The sequence below is a fragment of the Setaria viridis genome, chromosome 5, assembly GCF_005286985.2.
Source record: "Setaria viridis chromosome 5, Setaria_viridis_v4.0, whole genome shotgun sequence".
Classification (NCBI taxonomy): domain Eukaryota; kingdom Viridiplantae; phylum Streptophyta; class Magnoliopsida; order Poales; family Poaceae; genus Setaria; species Setaria viridis.
Genome location: NC_048267.2, coordinates 45,539,037 through 45,560,935, shown reverse-complemented (window position 1 = coordinate 45,560,935; position 21,899 = coordinate 45,539,037). Strand labels below are relative to the sequence as shown.

At 46.1% G+C, this 21,899-nt stretch overlaps 6 protein-coding genes across 7 annotated transcripts; 2 read left to right on the top strand and 4 right to left on the bottom strand.

Annotated features, from left to right (window-relative positions):
* Positions 1–100: 100 nt before the first annotated feature.
* LOC117854887 (CSC1-like protein At3g54510) lies at positions 101–5,193 on the bottom strand. The gene is made up of 10 exons (XM_034737151.2): positions 4,910–5,193; positions 4,626–4,769; positions 4,273–4,336; positions 3,628–3,837; positions 2,068–2,253; positions 1,666–1,964; positions 1,293–1,572; positions 908–1,180; positions 461–694; positions 101–319 (listed from the first exon to the last, which is right to left on the bottom strand). The coding sequence occupies exons 1-10, from the start codon at positions 5,191–5,193 to the stop codon at positions 182–184; spliced, it is 2,112 nt and encodes a 703-aa protein (XP_034593042.1). The 3' UTR covers positions 101–181.
* A 393-nt stretch (positions 5,194–5,586) lies between these two features.
* LOC117858042 (uncharacterized) lies at positions 5,587–7,698 on the top strand. Its single transcript, XM_034741021.2, has 7 exons — positions 5,587–5,835; positions 5,934–6,000; positions 6,471–6,517; positions 6,721–6,808; positions 6,984–7,117; positions 7,209–7,307; positions 7,424–7,698. Exons 1-7 carry the CDS (start codon positions 5,614–5,616, stop codon positions 7,499–7,501), a joined length of 735 nt encoding a protein of 244 aa, XP_034596912.1. The 5' UTR covers positions 5,587–5,613; the 3' UTR covers positions 7,502–7,698.
* A 337-nt stretch (positions 7,699–8,035) lies between these two features.
* On the top strand, positions 8,036–10,697 carry LOC117858043 (uncharacterized). Its single transcript, XM_034741022.2, has 5 exons — positions 8,036–8,356; positions 9,235–9,347; positions 9,640–9,761; positions 9,870–9,991; positions 10,088–10,697. Exons 2-5 carry the CDS (start codon positions 9,248–9,250, stop codon positions 10,374–10,376), a joined length of 633 nt encoding a protein of 210 aa, XP_034596913.1. The 5' UTR covers positions 8,036–8,356; positions 9,235–9,247; the 3' UTR covers positions 10,377–10,697.
* Positions 10,698–12,012: 1,315 nt separating this feature from the next.
* On the bottom strand, positions 12,013–14,237 carry LOC117858041 (uncharacterized). 2 transcript variants are annotated; one of them, XM_034741019.2, is made up of 3 exons: positions 12,990–14,237; positions 12,402–12,908; positions 12,013–12,311 (listed from the first exon to the last, which is right to left on the bottom strand). In XM_034741019.2, exons 1-2 carry the CDS (start codon positions 13,852–13,854, stop codon positions 12,415–12,417), a joined length of 1,359 nt encoding a protein of 452 aa, XP_034596910.1. In that variant the 5' UTR covers positions 13,855–14,237; the 3' UTR covers positions 12,013–12,311; positions 12,402–12,414. The 2 variants fall into 2 exon arrangements, with proteins under 2 accessions (XP_034596910.1, XP_034596911.1); XM_034741020.2 differs by having other exon boundaries at positions 12,402–12,887; positions 12,990–14,226.
* A 2,380-nt stretch (positions 14,238–16,617) lies between these two features.
* LOC117855375 (glutathione transferase GST 23) lies at positions 16,618–17,714 on the bottom strand. The gene is made up of 2 exons (XM_034737718.1): positions 17,339–17,714; positions 16,618–17,217 (listed from the first exon to the last, which is right to left on the bottom strand). Exons 1-2 carry the CDS (start codon positions 17,651–17,653, stop codon positions 16,846–16,848), a joined length of 687 nt encoding a protein of 228 aa, XP_034593609.1. The 5' UTR covers positions 17,654–17,714; the 3' UTR covers positions 16,618–16,845.
* A 2,855-nt stretch (positions 17,715–20,569) lies between these two features.
* LOC117858181 (probable glutathione S-transferase) lies at positions 20,570–21,592 on the bottom strand. The gene is made up of 2 exons (XM_034741202.2): positions 21,216–21,592; positions 20,570–21,124 (listed from the first exon to the last, which is right to left on the bottom strand). The coding sequence occupies exons 1-2, from the start codon at positions 21,525–21,527 to the stop codon at positions 20,756–20,758; spliced, it is 681 nt and encodes a 226-aa protein (XP_034597093.1). The 5' UTR covers positions 21,528–21,592; the 3' UTR covers positions 20,570–20,755.
* Positions 21,593–21,899: the final 307 nt, after the last annotated feature.

Sequence of the window (21,899 nt, the reverse complement as noted above, 5' to 3'; positions counted from 1 at the left end):
TCTCCAGAGATATCTGCCCATGTGTGTGCGTACTTGATAAGTTGACGGACGATGGCGATACTTGCAGTATTCGATATGTGTGCTTTCTTTTGACACAGAATGTTGAACAATTCCATAGTTTTTATTAAACAGCAAAACTGACATCAGCACCAGCGTGGCTGGTGTTATCATGCAAAACGGATCAAACAGTCAAAGGCCGAACAGAACCAGATTCCAGGTTTGTCGGACGCATCCACGGTGGCTTATAAGCGCTAATTGCACCGTCCAAATTGCCCGTCGTTCCCTCAGCCTCATCAAGCTCATCGCTCTGCTTGGCAACCTTACGAGGATATCCAAAAGAGGTCGCAAGATTAGTTTTGACAATTTGTACTTCATGTTTGATATGCGCTAATACTAGCACCGAACCTAACAAAGGAAGAACGATGCAAGAACTTGGAAAGTTGGGAGGAAATCAATGTACCTGGACCGGTCGATGGTGGAAAGTTGGGAGAAATCGGACCTTGCAGTATTCATTGAAAAGAATGTTGAACACAAGCAAGGGAATTGTGGCGAAGGAAGCTCCTGGCTTTGACTTCAGTCCAAACAACCCAATCATTGTGATTTGCATTAGTGTGACAGATAGGAATATGTAGTGGTGAATGTTCGGCCAATATTGTCCACATGTATCATATGTGAACTCATATACATCTTCCATCTGTACAACATAAGTCACTAATCAGTGTTCAAATATACAGCATAAGAGATCATAGGTAAAACTAAATCAGCTGATATCTGCATGGAGCAAAGGATGACTAATCTGAAGTTATGAAAAGCATTTTTTTTGTTTCTTAAATGGAAGACCACACTGAATAAAGGGAGACCTGTACAGATATGGATCTTGTGAGCTGAATAAAGTAAAAAAAACTACCTGGTTGATGTACACTGCATAACCGAGCAGAAAGTAAATCAAAAGGAACGGAAGCAGAAGGGGTGCAACTACAGCATAGACTACTCCAATCAATATTGCAAGGGAGACGATGGGCACAACTCTGTAGTAAGGGAAGCCATAAAGATATGGCTCCTTGCCATGTCCAAGTGAATGCGCCTTTAAGAATTGCCATGTTAGCAAACCGAACTGAAGAACCTCCAAAGAAAACCCTGACATGCCGTTGGTCAAAATGTATGTGATGAACAAATCCGACTGCAATGTAAACAAGTTGACATAATGTAAAATGCTTCTCGTGTTCTGAACTTTACACTAAATGATTCTGGTGGAAAGCTTTACAAGCAATAGCACATGTTTTTTGCATTACCTGTGCAGAAACAGCACTAGCAAGACGGCTAGGGATGTCCTTTGGGTGCGTGAAAGATTCTCCTAGCTGATCGAGTAGAGAACCTGACAGAATGCTAAGGAAGAAAACATTTCCAAGCAAGAAGTAGAACACCATGTTACAGGCCTTAATTTCCTTTTGGCTGTTGGCAATACAGCCTTCAAATGATGCCATACCAAGCATCGCAAAGGGAACCAAGTATATGAAGCCATTTAAGATCATGCCTGGAAGATACCCAGTCACAACAGAATTCAAACCTGGTCTGCAAGATAACAGAAAATCACCTGTGGCAACATTGTGATAACTATAAGTGCCAACTGAATCATAATATTAATTCGAAGTTTCTGACACTTACATAAGCTGCAAGGCTCTCGCTGGTGGAAACCACCTTTTGATCTTATTAAATTGCACTATCCCCTGCACAGCTGTCACAGGGATGGTGAAGAACACTGTTAGCAGAAATGCAGCAACGAAGACTCCTAGTTTGTACATAGCCATGCGCCAAAACGGAATGGCCAAATTTTTCCATATCATATCCTTCGGTTCAGGAGCATAAGTTGTAACCAATGAAAGTGGATTGCCAAGTAGTTGCATCTCCGCAGCATGGACAGCATCCAACCGGGATTTGAATGTGACAAAAGCTACAGGTACCTCCTACAGTTGAAACTAACATTAAACTTTATCTGGAAATAGCTATTTCTGTTGCCTGTTGGGCTACACAAACGATTAAGGGATACCCTTCACGCAACTGAGTTACCTTTTGTTTAAGCGTATTTTCACACTGGAGGAGGCGGATAGCCAGTAGTACATCTTTCAGTTTTCGTTCTTGTCTCTGAATATTTATTGCTTCTGATGTAAACTTGAACCAAATCCACTGCCAAATATTACATTTTCTGGTCTCCCTTTTCCTCTTTATCTGTTTATCAATGGAGTATGCCAACTTCTGTAATGATGATTAGATGGTTAGCCAATAAAATCTAGAGATAAGTCCATTTTACCCCCCTGAAGTCATCATCGAGTCTGAAAAACACCCCCAAAGTCGTAAACCAGAAATCATACACCTCCAACTACCAAAACCGGATAAAATACCCCCTTGACTATGTCAACCTGGTTTCTCAAGTGGTTTTGCTTACGTGGCGCATACGTGGCATGCGGGTCCCACTTGTCAATGGGTTTTTTTTCCACCTCACCTCTCCATCCCTCTCTCTCCCCTTTCCTTTTCTCTGTGTGTGCATCGCCGACGCCTTTCACTCCCTCCAGCAGAGCCGCCGCCGCCGCCTCCCTTTTCCTCCCCTACCTACCTCTTTCTCATCCTGTGCACCGCCCGCGAGCTCTACGTGGGGCATCGCCATGGCGGCGGTGTCAAAGCTGTCGCCGCATCGGGGCTTGCCGAAGCGGACGCGAACGGAAGGAAGGAGGAGGTGGCGAGCTAGAGATGGGAGAGGGAGGCGGCCGCTAGGGGAGCGAGTGTGGAGCGCGCGGAGGGCTGAGGCCGCGACACGGACGCGGTGGAAGACGCGTACGGTGGAGGAGGAAGAGGGGGAGCAGGGCGCGGCGGGCGGCGGGGAGGGCGTGGCGGCGTCGGAAAGAAGAAGCGCCGGTCCTTCAGGGAAGGGGAGGAAAAGGACAGGTGCGAGGAGGCAGCGGCGGCGATGAGCCGGTGGAGGACGAGGAGGCCGGAGATGGGGATGAGGAGGCGGGGATTCGTTCGTTTTTTCAGGTTGGGGGGCGGCCGCCGGCCGGCCGGCCGGGTTGCTGACTTGCTGTTGTGGGCTTGTGGCCCTCGAGTTTTTTTTTTGGCATGCTCTGGTTTTGCGAAACAACTGACACGTGGGACCCGCATGCCATGTATTTGCCACATCAGCAAAACCACGTAAGAAACCAGGTTGAAATGGTCAAGGGGGGTAATTTGTCTGGTTTAGAGAGTTGGAGGGTGTATGATTCCTGGTTTTTGACTTGGGGGGTGTTTTTCAGACTGGGTGTTAACATCAGGGGGGTAAAATGGACTTCTCTCTAAAATCTATTATGCAAAACTTGTTTTGACTGAGCATAAGTAGAACCAATGCTACAAAGAATGCAGCCACTAGACATGAACTTGGCTACCTCTACTTTTAGAACAACGGATAGCTTCAACCCTGGGGTTGTTCAACTAGTATAAGAAAAGGTGCATGACAAACAGCAGCACTGAAACTTCGATGTTTAGAATTTCACTAGTGCAGTGTTCAAAAAATATGATCACATTTCATGATTTGATAACCTGCTAGTCAGTCACAAACTAGAAATTTAGAATCACTGCACCAATCAGCAATCTACTCACCTGCAGTGCCTCAATGTTGCCGATGTCATGTACAATTTGGTATGATTGGTATGTCTGATAGTGCTTTGAGAAGAAGTGATCAACATAACACCCATAAGTTCCATGATCTGGGCATGTAGGAATTCCTCGAACCAAAATGGTGTATTGGTCCGGTCTTTTGCAGTGATACTTCAAGTGCTCAATTCTTCTCCTAGTAATTTCGTTGTATTCCTGCTTCAATAAAATTGGTGACAATATACCATCTGGTTATCCATGCTTCAACATTATAGCTTCAAGTAATGATTGAACCAACACTTCTCTAACCAAATTTTATAGTCAGTGTGCATAGTACTATACTTTACAGAGATGGATATAAGTACTGAAATAAAATAAAACAAATCCTTGATTTGGGTGTTATATAGCGAGATCTGCTTCAATATTTTACTTGGAAGACATAATAACGAGAAAACAACACTAAATCCTATGCCACCTAATAGCTGTTCCATAATTGAACAACTGAAACTGCAGGGCTTTGATTTCCATATCAAGGATAGGATAGTTATACCAATAACCAGTGGATTAACTAACCATTTGCTGAGCCTTGCCTATGTCTATGATACCAACATCTTTCAAGAAATTAATTGAAGGGTATTCACAATGTCTCACCTTATGAAGCAAATATACCACATAAAAGGATATAAAGCAAAGGCATGAAAAATGAACCCAAAGCCTGTCATGCAAAAACATAGAACAATTTCAGTTACAAGATCAGTACCATTTTCACTTGCCAGACAGTACGTTTCAAACTCTTATTTTACCAACTTACTCACATCTAAAAATCGTATAAAAGATCAGGATAATTTAAAACATCGCCTCACATGATCAGAGAGCAATTTACAGTGATGTGCCTTTTCTGGACCAACATTGCCTAATTTATGAACTGAAACACTACTACTCAAATTGAATATTCTAAGGAATACCACGACTGTTAAAAGTGAAAAATGCAGAATTGAGCTAACCTATCAGATCCCCGTGTCACATTGGTAACCGTGAATAGTTCCATGGAATTCGATCGTTTGATGTCAGCCCGACCTTCACTCGTATAATTTGTTGGAGCAAGGATCAGTACTCCAACAATTGAGCAAACAGTGAAACACTTGATCCTACACATCGAACGATGAGGTATACCAACCAGATTAGCAGTGAGAACAACTGAAGATCAGTTGGTGAAAATGCATCCTACCAACTCTTCTACGTCCACGAATTCTACAAGCATGTATTCAAATTACCACCGGACACGCACCCGAACTTGAAGAGGCGGATGACGACGAGCGCGTCGAGACCGTGGCGCCGGAGCACGTCTTCCTCAGAGAGCCGGAACGCCGCGCCGATCCACCGGAACGACGGGGTTAGCCGCCCGTGGCCGAGCGGCAGCAAGCCAGCGCCACCATCGCCGGCCGCCATCCGCCGGGGCCGGTAAACGGGCGCGGTCCCCGGCTGCTTCTTGAGCAGGGAGAAGAGCGAGAGCGCCACCAGCGCCAGCACCAGGTTGATCGCCGCCGACGCCAGCAACCCCTCCGCGTCCATTCCCACACAGCTGATCCGGCACTACTGCAGCAGTAGTGTGTGCGCTCTGCGCAAGTAGTCGCGAAGGATCAGCTTCCCGCCGGTGGAATCTGATTGGTGTGGTGGTCGGAAGAGGGAGGCGACGTGGTGGCCGGAGGAGCCTCGAGGGAGACGTGGCCTGGCCGGAGCACGACGCGTTGGTTCGCGCCGCAAACGCCGAGACGCTGCCCATTCCTCCTCTGCAAGACTGCAACCGCATGGGCAAAGCTCGGCTGAGTTTGCTTTAATGGGCCCTCCCATTGTGATCTGGGCTAGACGACCCGGCCCGGCCTGGCCCATCTCGCGAGATGAGACGCGGGAGGCGACACGCCAATTTGTGTGGGGGCAGAGGCGACAACCACCGGGGCAGAGGAGGAGAAAGGAGAGGTGGTGGGGTGGGGGATGGCAGCGCCTGCGGCGGAGGGGGCGGCCGCGTCGGCTCTGCGGGCCGCGCTGGCGCGGGCAGGGAGAGCGGCGGAGCGGTCGGGGCGCACGGCGGAAGCGGTGCGGGTTGTGGCGGTGGGGAAGACCAAGCCCGTCTCGATGCTGCGGCAGCTCTACGACGCCGGGCATCGCTGCTTCGGCGAGAATTACGTGCAGGAGCTCGTCACCAAGGCCCCCCAGGTTTGGATTTGGTCGGATTGTTCTTCAGCTTTGCAGGTTACAGCTCATCCGTCATGTAGAAAACTAGAAATGAAATGATTGCCTCTGCTATGTTGCAGCTTCCGGAAGATATCCGGTGGCATTTCATTGGGCACTTGCAGAGCAACAAAGTGAAACCACTGTTAGGTATGCATACATTTCCATTATGCATACAATTGGGACACGAGACATCCCTCAACTATTCACCTGCTAATTTATTCGTTATTACAAGTTTTTTTTAGCATATTCGTTATTACAAGTTACAAACTAAAGTTTGAATTGTTTACGATTTTTCAGTAATGGTACAATGATAGCTTGCTTGCTTTACCCTGTAAAATGGAAAAAATAGCACTGGAAAGTGGAAAATTGTTGCTTGCCGAAGCTGATGTGCTTGACAAGTGCCACCTTGGCTATTTGGTAGTAACTAATAAGAAGTGTACAGTACTTAAAAAACATAGTGCATGGAAATACAACTATTACAGCTGTATTTGTCTCGAGCTCTTTCATGGTGTTACCATCACGTTTTCGACTGACAAACACATTTTTTGCCAGCACCAAACAACTTATGCTTTCAAACACTACATTGCTTGCTCTTAGTCCCTCTTCTCCTTTTTCAGCTGCTGTTCCAAATCTTGACATGGTTGAGGGTGTAGATAATGAAAAGGTAAGCAGTGAAAATCAAACCCCTGTTCTTTCTATGACCTGAATGCTTCTATGACCTGTTCCTCCTTATGCAGTAATGCAGATCTAGTTCTGCAGAAAAGGCGAAGATAATCACTTAATGCTTGTTATACAGAATTGGATTCTTATATCCGGTACATATAATTATGGGCATCTGTATTGATATATAATGTCCAAACTTTTCAGATTGCTAATCACCTTGACCGTGCTGTCAATAGCCTGGGAAGGGAACCTTTGAAAGTACTGGTTCAAGTGAACACTAGTGGAGAAGAATGTGAGTAAAGAAATGATATTCAATTCAGAAGTCGGAACTCTCATGTCTTTGTTATAAACTTATGTCCAAATTCAAGTAACTATCTTGCTGCACGTTTACATTCATCTTTCAAGTGATTATAACCAAATTCCTCCCAAAAATGTTTTGATTAATGGAATTTTTTTCGTTTATTCAGCCAAATCAGGTATCGATCCCTCCAGATGCATCGAGCTTGCTAAGCATGTGAAACTAGCATGCCCGCACCTGATATTTTCAGGCCTGATGACAATAGGAATGAAAGACTACTCATCAACACCAGAAAATTTTAAGGTGCTCATCCAGTCTCCGATCATCACAAATGCGCAATCTGTGATTCTGTGATGGCTTTCATTACCTGTTGTTATGTGTGATTTGATACCAGGCACTGGTAGATTGTAAGCTTGAAGTTTGCAAGGCCCTTGAGATACCGACAGCTAACTTTGAACTCTCCATGGGAATGTCTGGTGACTTTGAGCAAGCGGTACGTAACATTAACATGTATCTTTTACACAGGACTATTAAAGGAAATCCACAGAATACGGGTTTAAATACTACAGGATTCCTGGAACTCCATTAACTACTGTTAAGTTTATGCAGATAGAGATGGGCAGCACGAATGTGAGGATTGGATCAACCATTTTTGGACCACGAGAGTACCCAAACAAAAAGCAGTAGTGAGATTCAACGCATAAGCACCATCTCGGTGCTCAGCCCTCACAAGTCTGTTCCATCCACCCGTTATTGACATTTTGCTTTTGTAAGCAACGTGATGTAAATGCACATGCCAATATGTAGTATTTGCAGATGTACAACTCCTTATAGAACAGTGAAATGAAATTTTGAGATATGATGATCTTGAATTGTTTTCCTAATGTTTTTTTATGAACTCTTCCTTTCCTATGCTTGACTGCTGCTCACCCGCAGATTTTAGGATTTTAATTTTTTACATATAGAGATCTAAATCTGCAATGAAGGATTGGGAATAACTATGCAAAATTGCAAATAATCTGAGGACAGATAAACTGAACTTGTACTATGCAAAATTGCAAACAATCTGAGGATCCAGTGGGTGTCCCAGGTATATATAGGTCCAGGACTACCCTGCTGGATTTGGCCCAAAGTTTTTTTACTACTATGGCCCAAACCGAAAAAATTAGCGCAGCCCACCCAGGCCTGTAAGCAAACATCTCTCGGACTCTCGGTCTCCAGCCCATCCGCCCCTCCCGGCTCTGCATCGCCCCAAGTCCCGACGCCCGCAAGTTCTCGCGACTCCGCAGCGCCGCCGCTCCTCCTCCGCCCTCGCTGTGCTCCGCCGCCGCCCTCCCTCCTCTGCCTCCTCCGCTCCTGGCTGTGCGCCGGCCTCCGTGATCCCTTTCCTCTCTCGTAGTGCCAAGCCACCGCCGGAAACCGCAGCTAGGGTTCAGGTCCAAAATAGCCGCAGCCGGTGGATTCGCCGTCTCCGGCTGCTGCGGCTCGGCTTTCTCACCTCCGGCGACCCCATATACACCGCCTCCCTCGTATCATTCGGTGGTGAGCTCGAATTTCACCTCACCTCTCTTTTCTTCTTCGTCTCCAACTTTTGCCCAAGTCCATTTTTTCCTGACATTGAATTGGATGTCTGGTGAAGCATGCTGGAAGTGCGAGTGCCAAGAGGCACTGCCGTGTGCTGTGGTTGCCAGTTGTCTGCTCCACAGTTTTCTCATCAAATACGGCAGTTCTCTGTTTACGTTACTAGCTGACTGCTAACTTCTTGTGTGGCACTACAAATTGGATGCCATGCTTCTCCTGGTCTCATGCACCTTCATCTTTGTTTCTGCAAGTTTATCATGCCTTGAATAATAAAACGTTTTTTCATCATGCCTTTCCTTATCATTTTTTTGTGGGTTACTGCCTCCTTCTCATATGCTTGTTCAAAGCAAATGAAACTAAGTTGCATTGTTAATTAGGATGTGACTGCCCTGAATATCTAAAGAATGACACAACCAATCTCAAAAAAGTTTCAAGAGTAGCTACTTGCAATTGTGGCAAGAAAGTTAGCAAATTGGAGAACATCAGTATCCAGATGTGGGACCATTAGGTCTAGTAAAGTTAAAAAAAAAAAACAGAAGGATGAGGCAGCCTGTCTGGATGGCTGTCTGCATAAGCGTGCATAAACGAGAAGAATATTCTCCTCAATGAGTTAGTGAAGATTAAGTTGAGAACCGGCATCATATTTGTGCTGTGTGTACCACGGTTTTAGATAATTCATATTGGTATACCAAATTTCTTGGCATATTTTGTTCCTGTATACTGTATTGTGTATTGGATTTTACCTAATTAGATGTTGGGAAAATTGGCTAGGACTACCACTGGTTAAAATCCTGGTTCCGCCACGCCGCCTCTCACCTCACGCAGTGCTCCAACTGCAGGTTCAGTTTCTGAATGGCCAGGCCTGGGGATGCAGAGGGCGTGACTGTTTCCATGGGGGAGCTAAGCGTAGAAGCAGCACCTTCATCAAGTGGGACTGAAATCGCCCAGCATGGTGCGTCTCCCTGACAAGGGCAACCCATTTTTTGTTTAATCAGTGACAACTAGGGCCTTCTAGGTCGTTTTGTCTTTTCTAGATACATGATGTTTGCTACGCATCTAGATATACAACATACCTAGATACATAGCAAAATCTATCTATCTAGAAAAGCCAAAACGACCTGCAATTTGGAATGGAGGGAGTACTTAATTAGAAGTACCTCTTTCACTAGTATTATCTCTTGTCACAATTACTTGATTTCTACCCCAAAAAAAAAAGAGAAATGATTTGTTCAATTTTGTCACAGCTAATGGCGGTGATGTTGCTGCTGCTGAAGATGATGATATATGGGATGATGCTTCAGATTCTCCTGGGCATGCTTCTAACTTAGACAGAGAATGGATCCACAGGCAGAACCAGTTTCATAAGGTATACTCTAGAGTTTATATGGGACACAGTTGTTAATTCTAATTATTCTTCTGCAGTTTTTGTTGATAGCAAGCAGATTAAAATCTTTTGCTTCCGATTTTACTCTAGATGGGCTATAGGGATGGTATAACAGAAGGGCAGAAGGACTCTGCCCAGGAGGGCTTCAATGTTGGGTTTAGGCAATCTGTAGACGTTGGCTACAAGTGGGGTCTTGTTCGTGGGGTTACCAGGTATACCTTGCTAAGGATAGATTTCTTGTACTGCCATTCTCCTCTAATGTTCCCTCTGATTTTAACTTTCTTGTTTGTTTGTTATCCATCAAGCAGTGCACTAGCTAGCCTTCCTGACAGCTTGAAGGAAAAACTTGTGCCTGATGCCCAGTGTAGAAGGAAACTTCTGGATGTGCAGAGCTCTGTGCAAGAAATATCAGCAGATGATGCACTTCAGATGTTCCATGAAAGCATTTGTCAGAGTAGTCATCCTTCAGAGGAATCACATGTAACATCAACTGCAGATGGAACTACAGAATCTAATAGGATCAAAAGCCTATCAAATGATCTGGTGTTGTTGTTGCATGAATGCCCGGATATTAAGGTAAGTGAAGAGTTGGCATGAGATTCATGAACAAGTTGGCCTGAAATTGCGACCACTACGAGCCAACTAAGTCTAGCAGAATCGCCACTACAGAATTCTCAGATTACTGAATGCCTGCCAGGGCTATATGTGAGTGTTATTCAGGGACCTAATTTGGGATGGAGCTGATACTCAGATAGCTTGAACCTCAGTATCTAGAACTCTAGAAGTTGTGAAAAGATATGTAGCTGTAAATCTTGAGATTTCATATCGCTCTTTTGCTGCATACTATAACAAGTATTGTAAATGTAACTCCAATAATTTATCGATTTTAATACAGTAGCAATGTTTTTTCTTCTTGAATATTCGTAACTACATCTTCCTGGTGATTGGTGAATTAGAGAATCTGTGATAATGGTTAGCCTCAGTGCAGGATATCTTGGCAAAGTATTCTGGCGTGTCTAAACCTCTCGTGGTTTACTCTAAGCGGTAATCTGGTAAGGATGCATAGTTTAGGAAGCAAATGTTGAAGCCACTCATTATCTTTGTCCCTTTTCAGTAGAAGAATCTACCCAGCTTTTTTCCATGTTGTCCCCTTCTCTGCAAAGATTGTGTCCTAGTGAAATTCCAGCTTTTACACATCAGTTTGCTTCACCAAAAGCATACTCGAATTTACCGAACAACGAAACTACTCTTCCGTGAAGTTGGGCCTACTGCAACGTTTTGTGCTGATATTCTGAATGATGTATCGTTTGACAGCACAGCATGTCACTGGATGGCCTTCTTCTTTTACAAGTTCACAACGGATTGGTGGTTGGTCTTCTTTCAGAAAGGATTGGTGGTTGGATCATCAACATGACATGAGCGCCCGTCGTTCAGTTCGTTATGGTTGGTGGGAGCATCAAAACCTTGTATCCGTTGTGATTTGCGTTTTCAGTACTTGTACCACTTATCCCAGATAATGCTATGCTTGATCTACCGTTGTCGTTTTATCCGTTGGAAGCACTTCTTGGTTTGCTTATCCATCAATGCCATGCATTCTTGGTGATGAATCTCTCATCTGCTCTATTGATTGGTCCCTCCTGATCTGAAAACACCAGCCGTACGAATTTGTTGACTGGCACTTGAATGATCTTTATTACTATCATGAGCAATTCAGACAATTGAAGATTTCAGGGTTTCCAAGATGCGCATAATTAAGCATCGGGAAGCCTCTTCGCCAATGAACAGAAGTACAAATTTCTTGTGCACTGGCTACATCTGTTTTGGTTTACAGGCCGTCGCAGGTTTGGCCCATCTGTTTATATCATCACAAACAGACTGCTGACAACCCAATCAGTATAGTGCTGAAAGCATATGCATACCCAGATACCCTGTTCTACCGTTCCAGTTCAGGACAAAAGTAGAGCAGCTCTAGTGCGTTAACAGTAAACCATTAGCTGCAATGATTCATCTATGCTAGTTTTCGAGACGCATCACCGTATCAAAAAAACCCCAGAAGTATTCAAATTGGATTGCGGTTGCTCCATATTACTGAAGTTGAAACGGACATGACAACAGGAGTCACACAAGACGTCCATAAGAAAATCAGTGGAACATTTACATGAATTAGGCTGAAAAACAAATCAGAGTAAACATGCATATATGACCATGGCGATCATCTGAGTCAAAACAAATGTAAGTCAATAAGAGCTTTATTGATCTTTGTCCAAGGAATCCATCTCAAAGTTCTTGCCAGTTTGCAAGTCTCCTACACCCATTTCTCATCACTAAACTGAGCTTACGAGACATATGTACATGCACTAGGTCTTGCGCTAACCCAACTCAGTGAGCTCCTAGCAGCCCAACTACCTGATGAGAAAACAGTGACAGTAAAAGCAGCTCTCTGCTCCCTCTTTGTTGAGCAGGTCTCTGGCACTAATATTGCAGTGACCACTGAGAACCTTCAGATAATGACTAGTCCAGCTAATCCACAAACTGTAAGGTAGACAAAATAGCATCATAAGTTGAATCAGCAATTTGATACCACAAGGCAACTCCAGAAGAATTTACCATTGTGTTCCTTACCTCTAAAACGCTATCAGCTGCATGCTTGAGAAGGCCTAGTAAGAGTGAAGCTTGCCTTGTCATTGTCCTGTTGTGGCTGTTTCTTCTCATTGGCAACTGCGGGTAGAACAGTTTCAAAGGCCTGCACAAGCATCTCCACTTTCCTCTTCTGAGCACGAGCTAATTTCTTCACCGCCTTCCGAAGAGCGAAATCAACCATCCACTCCTCAGCAGTCCTCCGATCGTCCACCGTCTGATGCCTGAGATCAACCTTCTCTGCCTCTGGACTAGTTTCTGCTGGAAGAAAATTTGGGGGCTTGGGTTTGAAAGGACGCATTTGTTTGACACCCTCTTCAGATGTTATCCTCCTCCTGGAAATACTCAACTTGTTCCTCCGAGAGGATGCAGCATCAGCACAATAAGAACTAACATCTTCGAAGCTTATCCCACTGAGCGCGCTGGAGATGCTATCAGCTGATGATTCCTTTGGAGTATTGCCAACAGTATCTGCAGAATTGCCAGATTGTTCTTCATGCATCAACAATTGCTTCTCGATTCCAAAATGTCTACGAGCAATAGGATTGAAGAAAGCATTGCAAGAAATTTCACCTTCAGGAATGTTTCTTTCGTGTTTAGCATCCAGCTCCTCAGAAATGTCGGACTTGCAGGCACCAAAGTCTTCGTCTTCGTGATCCACCAAAGCAGCCTCCTCTCTGCCGCGGTGATGCTTGGTCGTCCTCAACAGCTCGACCGAAGCATCCGAAATCACATCACTGGATCCGCAAGAACCGTCCGCCGAAGCACCCAAATCTTTCGCCCTGCCCTCCGCATCATCCCCGCAACTCAGGTGATCGAACACGACGTACTCCATCCGCCTCACCATCGCGTCCACCTCCTCCGCAGAGAGATCGCTGCAGCTCGCGTCCGAGCCCACCGTCGGCGCGGCCGCCCGGGCGCCTGCGCGTATCTCGACAAAGAAGCCGTCGCCGGCGCCGCAGTTGCGGGGCTTGCGGAACGGGGAGGCGCCCTTGAGCTTCATGCTCTGCTGCGTCTTGATCAGGCGCCTCCGCGACGCCACGAAGCTGCTGAGGGGCGCCACGGACGCGTGGACCTGGCCCTTGAGGGAGCAGTAGCCGTACGAGCAGACGTGCGCCCCGCCGGCGCCGGGCCCCTTCATGGTGGAGGAGCACGTGGCCCTGCCCACGCGCGGCGCCGCCGCCGCCGTGAACACCACCTTCGCTCTCACCGGCTCCCGCTTCGGCGGCGGAGGCGGCGCGGCGGGAGCCGCCGCCCGGCCGACTCCGGCGCCAGCCCTCGCGTCGGAGCAGCTCGTCGCCCTCATGTAGCCGGGGAGCGGCGCGCGGGCCACGCCGCCTCCCCTGCTTCCCGGATCACCCCCGGCCGGCACGGCGTCCCCGCGAAGAACGACGCCGGGATCTTTGGGCTTCTTGCGCGCCGGCTTCCTCTGCACCATGGCGGCGGGTTTCTTGGAGCCCTCGGCTTGCTTGCTTTGCTTCCCCGGGGCGAAGGCGGCGAGGGAAGGGAAGGGAGGTGACGGGGCGAGGAGGGGAAGGTTTTTGCTGGACGGCGGAGCGGGGGTAATCGCGAACAAGGAAGGTGCTGTTGATCCTTGCGGGGGATTTGGAAGGTTTGGTTGGGGTTGCTTCCTATGGATTCGGAGGGCGGCGGCGGCGGCGGGCGGCTGCGGGGTGGATCGACGCTTTTGGAATCGTCGAGGAGGGGCGATCGGATTCGGAGGGGGCGGAATTTTGAATGCTGGCCGTATCGTCTGTGGGCGAGGATCCTGTGCACCCGGTTTTGTGGCTGCCTGGCTCTCTTGCTCTGCTTCGTACTACTTACTACTCATCTTCTGTGGGCGAGTACTAGGAGTATTTAGAGTTTTTATACAGCTGTATGTATGGAGTTACTGTGGATAGGTTTGGTTGCTCGTATCATTTAGTTTGTGTATGAAATGGTTCAAAATAATAACGATCCTTGTTTGATCGGGTGAATTGTACCAACTTATCCATGATGAAACCATCACATTTAATTTATTATTGGTATAAATAAATTGGTTGAATCCCACCATCCAAAATCATCCATACCTGCATCATGTGGTGCATACAACCAAACGCACCCTATGATGATGGCTGCTTGGAGTAATTAAGAGCGGCGTTCTTTTGAGAATAATCTGTTTCGTTTTGCTCCATTGTTGGTTAAAGTTTGATGGCAAGATGCATACTTAAATCCATAGAGGGTTACTTTTATAGTTTAAGTATCACACTAACTGTTCGATAAATGCACTACATTAAATCAATGTGTTTTTTGTTCTTAAACTATTAGATGGGAGTAAATATTTTAGAATCTCTATGTGTTATATTAAAAGTGTTCTCATGCTTTGCATTTTGAAACAAGGAATCCCACGGTCAAACAACAACATGAAACGTGTCCTGGAGCTATATATCTTAGCGATATATTCCATGTTATTTTAGTAGAGGATTACCGATTTATCCAAGGGCGGTTTTAATCGATATCAGTGTGCACCAGCCAAATCTTTAACATTAGCCCTATCATCCAGATAGGGTTTGGATTGACGCTCACATTTTGCTCGTCCAGTGCTATGCTACATTTGTATGGCCTTTTCTTGCCAAGTTGTACGTGGAAGACCGGTGAGAAAAAACTTTGCCTATACTCTTTTTGTTAAGTTAAAAGATTGGGGGCTTGTTTAGTTACCCCAAACTCCCAACTTTGATACTATGCAAAAAGAAAATTCCGCATCACATCAAACTTGCGGTACATGCATGGAGTAATAAATATAGACGAAATCAAAAACTAATTGCACAGTTTTGTTGTACTTTGCAAGACGAATCTTTTGAGCCTAATTAGTCAATATTTGGACAATAATTCACAAATACAAACGAAACGCTACAGTGTGCTACAGTGCTACAGCAGTGATTTTGCATCTTCAAATTTGGAAGAGTGTGGATGCCTAGCGGCGCTAGGATCGAGGCACCTCGCCTACTCTCAAAACTGGAACGAACGCAGCACGAGTAGGCGACAGGAAAACGGCAAAGAGCAGCACCATTACTGATGGGACCTTCCTGTCCGGGTTCTACAGGTTTGCAGTTTTTAGTGCAGATGCAGGTCCAAAACACTGAAGTAGCAATCACAGTGGAATTCTCGTGGTACAAAAACTCATTCGCAACACTTGAGTTGCAGGATTGCAGCCAAACTGTAGTTGTTGTATGCAGATATAAAACGAGAACAGAATGCCAAATGCATAAAAACCCTCAAATGCGGTGAAGCGCCAGCCGGCCGAGCCGTCCTGCATAAAAGCAAGGGTGAAATTCATTAGAGCAGCCTATCCCTGGGTAAATGGCAGATCGTCGCGGCGAGAAGAACAAGGAACCAAGCACGCAGTTGTTTCAGGTCAGGCCATATGGACGATTGCCCACGGGCGTCGCATATTCCAAACGACCTGTTCCACTATTCAGTTGCTCGCCGGCAATGCCACCAGAACGGAAGATTATTTGCTTAAAACAACTGTTCATAACCACCCGAGCTCTACATACCCAACTGCATAGTCTCTCTTCTGCGGTGAAAGTGAAGTTTTGCTGTACAAATGTCGGCATAAGATTGGACGGATGCTTATTGCCTTATTGGGAGGGAAGCAGGAGGAGCACCTCCTGAAAAAAGGAAGGCATTGCCGATACGGCAAGTTCCTGTAGCATACTGCTGCAGACCTCACGACGCGCTTGCAGGTTGCTTCATCCCATTCCCGGTGTCGCCGGAATACAAAGCGACCCGCAGCTGACCAGTTTTTCCGTCCACCGGACACGACGAGTGCCCGTGCGTTTCTCCAGAAAAAAAAAACAAGGTTCCTTTTCTTTTTCGGAGAGGACGCAGGCCACGTTTTCTTAATTTGGGCTTAAGTTTAGGTGGGCCGTCGCTCCAGCCCAAGTTATATATGTGACCATTGATGATGGGCCATCCAAATTAGAAATTCGGACCCAAGCCCAAACAGACTCAGCTGCAGGGCATTGCAGACGTGGTTTCATATCCTCAGTAAATCAACTGCTTCCTCGATCCTCGATCCTAAGTTATAATTTATTTTGACTTTTGACTTTTCTAGATACATAATTTTTAATTTTTCCTATATATTTAGCAACAAGTATATATCTAGAAAAGTTATAAAAGGAATAGTAATTTATGAATAGTAATTTGGGACGGAAGGCTCTGAAGTCGAACAAACCTGCAACCAACTCCTGCATCCCGCGCGAGCAAGACAAAAGGCGCTGTGTTTTTATTCAGGCAAACCAAGACACGGCCATAGTGCGTGAGAATGAGATGACTCGTGACCGCTTGCTACAATACGTTATCCACGCCCGCAAATTCAACATCTACCGACGACACATTTTTTGGGTTCAAGCGCATACACACTTCGTAGCATGTGCAGGCACGATTTTTACTTGGGCGCCATGGACTTGGCCGTGGCCACGAACAAGTCCTTATTCGCGGTGAAACGGGCGAGCAGCTTCTCCCTGTCCGGCAGGCACTGCTTTACCACCTCGTGGGAGGCGTACTCCTGCCCCCACCGGCACAGGTCCGGGAACTCCTCGTCGGTGACCAGGCTCACGCCGGCCACCTCCTCGAGCACCGGCAGCCAGTGCGCGAACCCGCTGGCGGCGATGTCGAGGTACCCCACGGCGTCGCCGCCGAAGAAGCGCTTCCCTTTCACCTGCCCCTCCAGCAGCTTCAGGTTCTCCTTGATCTCCTTCACGAACCCCTTCTGCACCTCGCCCTCCGTCCACAGCGACAGCCAGAACGGCGTCGAGCACTGCAGAATCGACAGTTATGTAACAACTTTCTACTGTTCGATTTCGATCACAGCTTGGTAAAAGAAACGTTAAGCTCGATCGGCATCGTCGTCGATCGATCAGCGTGCGTGTTACTGTTACCTTGTCGTCGAGGAAGCGGGCCCAGAAGCGGGCGGTGGCGCGGTCGAATGGGTCGGCGGGGAGGAGCGGCGGCCCGGGGAAGGCCTCGTCGACGTACTCGACGATGAGGAGCGACTCCGGGACGGCGCGGCCGCCGTGGAGGAGCACGGGCACCTTCTTGTGGATGGGGTTGCTATTGAGCAGCAGCTCGCTCTTTTTGCTCAGGTCCTCGGGGATGAACTCGTAGGGCACGCCCTTGAGGCGCAGGGCCGCCTCCGCGCGGTGGCTGTACGGGCTGTCGAAAGCGCCGATCACCTTCACCGCCGCGCCGCTCATTTTCAGTTCTGGATGGATAGTGTGTGATCTTTTCTTGGCTGATGGCCTCCGGCCTGATGGTATTTGTAGCGCGTGATTCTTGTCCAGGAAGGATCGACTTTCTTCTCCAGGAAGACTATAATTAATAACTCCAACTCTCAAGGTCCAGTCAAACCGGGCGTAAATGTTTTCATGTGCCAGAAGCACAGAACCTTATCGACTGCTGCGTTCGTATATTAAAATGTTTAAGTGCCAGAAGCACGGAACCTTGTCGTCTGTGCTCACCTCATCTCTTTGAATCATGCATGGAGTACTAAATGTAGATGAAATTAAAAACTAATTGCACAGTTTGGTTGTACTTTGCAAGACGAATCTTTTGAGCCTAATTAGTCAATATTTGGACAATAATTCACAAATACAAACGAAACGCTATAGTATGCTACAATGCTGGTGCAGTAATTTTGTTGTCCAAAATCAGGCAACTAAACAGGCCCTTTACATAGTTTGGGAATTAGGTGGCTACCTAGTACGTAAGCTGCAGCGAGCATACAGCGGGTCTTTGTTACCGGGACTAAAGTTTAATTTATGTTACATCAAATAGATACTAATTAGATAATTAAATAACCAATTGTATAATGAAGACTAATTCGCAATACGAATATATTAGACCTAAATTAACACATATTTACGTAGCATCACATGGTTAAAATCACAGACGACACGGTCGCGGTGGAGGAGGACGTGGACCATGTTGCTTGTTCTCCCGGTCTTCTAGGATCAGCTCGTACCGCACCCCTTTCAGCTTCAGGGCCACCTCGGCGCGATGGGCGAACGGGCTCTCGAAAGCGCTGATGAGCTTAGGGGTGTTTGATAAAAGGTAATAGGAGGGTCACATCGGATGTTCGGACGCTAATTAGGAAGACTAAATATAAGCTAATTATAAAACTAACTGCAGAACCCCTATACTAATTCGCTAGACGAATCTATTAAGCCTAATTAATCCATCATTAGCAAATAGTTAATGTAGCACCACATTGTCAAATTATGGACTAATTAGGCTTAATAGATTCATCTTGCAACTTAGACTCCATCTGTGCAATTAGTAATTAGATTATATTTAATACTTCTAATTGTTATCTAAACATCCGATGTGACATGTTTAGGACGCCTGATCCAAACGGACCTTAACTGGTTGTAGTTGCGGCTGAGACATCATATCATCGCCTTATTTTCTGCAAAACGTGTGTTACTTTAATCTCCCAGCCGTGTAAAGAGAGCTATTGGTGTTTATAGTGGATCCTCAAGAGTTCCTGCTGCCTAATGTAATTAAAAACTTTGTAGTCGTCAGTCCGATAAACATCGATGAATATCGTATTACTTGTTAGCTGTTCCGATTACTATCTACTCCGTTTTGACTTTTCTAGATACATCTAGATATTATTATACATCTAGATATAGTATATGTCTAAATGTATAATAATATCTATAAATTTAAAAAACTAAAACGACCCATAATTTCGAATGAAGGACCACCTCGGCGCGGTGGCTGAATCCACTGCTGAACGTGCCGATCACCTTCAGCGTGTCGCTCATTTTTGCTTGATTTCGTCGTAGTGTGTCAGTCTCAAGCCGTTCTAGCTGGATAGTTGTGCGATCTCTTCTTGGCCGATTGCCTCTGGCAGTCTGCCCTGCTGGTATTTGTATTGCCTTTTAGTTGGGTTCGGTACAATTTCGTCAGTTTGACTGGCCTATTTATGTCTCATCTTGTTTTAATAATTTGGGAGTGAGCTGATACGATAAGTGATTTACTCGATCCCAATCATCATAATCCAATTCAATAATTTTTTTTGAAATTGCGGATCCGGCAGAGATTGCCGAGCTTCTATTAATTAATAGAGAAGAGAGTTACAATAGCCTAAGCCACCAGTCCAATAATTACCTACTCTTTAGAAATTTCACACCACAAATGAGAAATTCACACACAATTGATCCAGAGCAGCTGAACATTACCATTTCGGCAGCATTGGATTTGCCATGAACAAGCACCTACATACATATTCTCGCACAAGTGACACAGGTAGCTTCCTAAATTTTCTGTGTTCTTGTTGCATAGCTGAAATTCAAATGCGTTGCTCCTTGGTGGATCTCTTGGGTTTACTATTATTTTCTTTAGTCAACCGTCTTATTTGTCTGAGAAAATATTTCTAGAGTGCTAGGTAGATAATGTAAAATAGGCCGTGCCATGATAATGACTTGTTAGGGGGTGTTTGGATACAAGGTGCTAAATTTTAGCAGGGTCACATGGAATGTTCAGATGCTAATTAGGAGGACTAAACATGAGCTAATTACAAAATTAATCGCACAGATAGAGTCTAATTCACGAGACGAGTCTATTAAAGCTAATTATCTGTAGCACCACATTGTCAAATTATGGACTAATTAGGCTTAATAGATTCATCTCGTGAATTAGATTCCATCTGTGCAATTAGTTTTGTAATTTGATTATGTTTAATACTCCTAATTAGTATCCAAACATCCGATGTGACAGGTAAAGTTAGTAGTGTGTATCAAACACCCCTTACACAGTGCTAGCAGTTACGAAATCCTGAGTCAAAATTTCTTGGCGAGCAAGCTGGGAACAAGTGGACTGCAACTCTGTCAGGTTCTTTTTATCATTGTGATGCCAGTAAACATCACTTTCATGAATTTTGATGTATACAAGTTACAGTCCATGAAGTATATTTTGCTCAGAAGTTCACCTACGCCTTGTGACGGTTCCAATTGTATTTTCACCAAATTTATTGGAAACTCCTCTTTTTTGCGAAAAAAATATCATTTGTAGGCAAGATTTCAAACGACTGACGTTTTCTGCAGGCGTCACCTTTACCAACAGCCAAAACATCCTTGAAATTTCTCCACTGGGTTTAGGCCTCTGTCTGTGCCAAAATATGTGCGTGTACATTCATTCTCTGAGTTTTGAAATACACTGATAAGGGCCACAAGTCCGCAACACATGCATGACAACATATCCCTAGCCAGCAAATCATCAGTCCACTACCATTTTATTCAAGCAACACCATTACACCAGCATGACCGCTACCCCACCTAAACACGACACCGAGATTACTGCTGCGGCATCGCCATGGCCACCATTTTGATCTTGTCTCTCTTTGCAGCGAAGTGGTCTCTGAGGTGCTCCCTGTTCGGCAAGCACTGCTTCACAGCTTCGTCGGAAGTGTACTCCTTGGCCCAGCGGTGGAGAGCAGGGTACTCGTCTCCCATGAAGCTCACGCCGGCCACCTCCTCGAACACACCCATCCAGTGAGATATTCCACTGAGGGCTATGTCCAGGTAGCCGATCGAGTCGCCTCCGAAGAACCTCTTGCCATCAATTTGCGCCTCCAGGAGCACCAGGTTCTCCTTCGTCTCCTTGATGAACCCCTCCTGCACCTCGCCCTCCGTGCAGAACGACAGAACCAACGGCCTCCGCAACTGCTCGAGAAGGAATGTTCAGTAAAAATTTCAGCGTTGGATCAGCCAGAATTCAGAAAGTGCAGGCACGGACGATGCGGCGATGAAGTACCTTCTGATCCATGAAATGAGCCCAGAAACGTGCGGTGGCGCGGCCGATGGGGTCGCTGGGCAGGAGGGGCGGCCCGTCGAAGGCCTCGTCGACGTACTCCACGATGAGGAGGGACTCGCAGACGGCGCGATCACCGTGCAGGAGCACGGGCACCTTCTTGTGGATGGGGTTGTGCTGCAGCAGCAGCTCGCTCTTGTTTTTCATGTCCTCTTGGATGAGCTCGTAAGGCACGCCCTTGAGCCGAAGGGCCGCCTCAGCGCGGTGCACAAATGGGCTGCCGAATGCGCCGATGAGCTTTACCGGTGGAGACATCTTTGGTTTGCTTTCTAGCTTGCTGTCCCTTGGCTGTGCACAAATGGTTGTGTCTTCTACTCTGCTTATATTGCTGAACGTTATGCTGCTTCTTCTCCAAGAAGGACCAAACTCTATTGTCTCATTCAGTCAGCCGTCTTACGCACCTGAGTCCTTGTTTACTTCCCAAGTTGGGAGGTGCCAAATTGTCATTTTGCCATAAATGCGACACTGTAGCGTTTCATTTGTATTTGTGAATTATTGTCCAAATATTGACTAATTAGACTCAAAAGATTCGTCTCGCAAAGTACAACAAAACTGTGCAATTAGTTTTTGATTTCGTCTACATTTAGTACTCCATGCATGTACCGCAAGTTTGATGTGATGGGGAAT

Excerpts from the sequence above, each read along its gene's own strand:
- LOC117854887 (XM_034737151.2), bottom strand. The coding sequence starts at position 5,193 with ATGGACGCGGAGGGGTTGCTGGCGTCGGCGGCGATCAACCTGGTGCTG. Across the intron at positions 3,838-4,272 it reads TGGTATATTTGCTTCATAAG|GAATACAACGAAATTACTAG; the intron begins GTGAGACATTGT and ends TTATTGAAGCAG. Across the intron at positions 2,254-3,627 it reads GCAACATTGAGGCACTGCAG|AAGTTGGCATACTCCATTGA; the intron begins GTGAGTAGATTG and ends TCATCATTACAG.
- LOC117858042 (XM_034741021.2), top strand. The coding sequence starts at position 5,614 with ATGGCAGCGCCTGCGGCGGAGGGGGCGGCCGCGTCGGCTCTGCGGGCC. Across the intron at positions 6,518-6,720 it reads AGGGTGTAGATAATGAAAAG|ATTGCTAATCACCTTGACCG; the intron begins GTAAGCAGTGAA and ends CAAACTTTTCAG. Across the intron at positions 7,308-7,423 it reads CTGGTGACTTTGAGCAAGCG|ATAGAGATGGGCAGCACGAA; the intron begins GTACGTAACATT and ends AAGTTTATGCAG.
- LOC117858043 (XM_034741022.2), top strand. The coding sequence starts at position 9,248 with ATGGCCAGGCCTGGGGATGCAGAGGGCGTGACTGTTTCCATGGGGGAG. Across the intron at positions 9,762-9,869 it reads GGCAGAACCAGTTTCATAAG|ATGGGCTATAGGGATGGTAT; the intron begins GTATACTCTAGA and ends ATTTTACTCTAG. Across the intron at positions 9,992-10,087 it reads CTTGTTCGTGGGGTTACCAG|TGCACTAGCTAGCCTTCCTG; the intron begins GTATACCTTGCT and ends TCCATCAAGCAG.
- LOC117858041 (XM_034741019.2), bottom strand. The coding sequence starts at position 13,854 with ATGGTGCAGAGGAAGCCGGCGCGCAAGAAGCCCAAAGATCCCGGCGTC. Across the intron at positions 12,909-12,989 it reads CGAAAGAAACATTCCTGAAG|AACAATCTGGCAATTCTGCA; the intron begins GTGAAATTTCTT and ends TGATGCATGAAG.
- LOC117855375 (XM_034737718.1), bottom strand. The coding sequence starts at position 17,653 with ATGAGCGGCGCGGCGGTGAAGGTGATCGGCGCTTTCGACAGCCCGTAC. Across the intron at positions 17,218-17,338 it reads CCCGCTTCCTCGACGACAAG|TGCTCGACGCCGTTCTGGCT; the intron begins GTAACAGTAACA and ends TCGATTCTGCAG.
- LOC117858181 (XM_034741202.2), bottom strand. The coding sequence starts at position 21,527 with ATGTCTCCACCGGTAAAGCTCATCGGCGCATTCGGCAGCCCATTTGTG. Across the intron at positions 21,125-21,215 it reads CTCATTTCATGGATCAGAAG|TTGCGGAGGCCGTTGGTTCT; the intron begins GTACTTCATCGC and ends CTTCTCGAGCAG.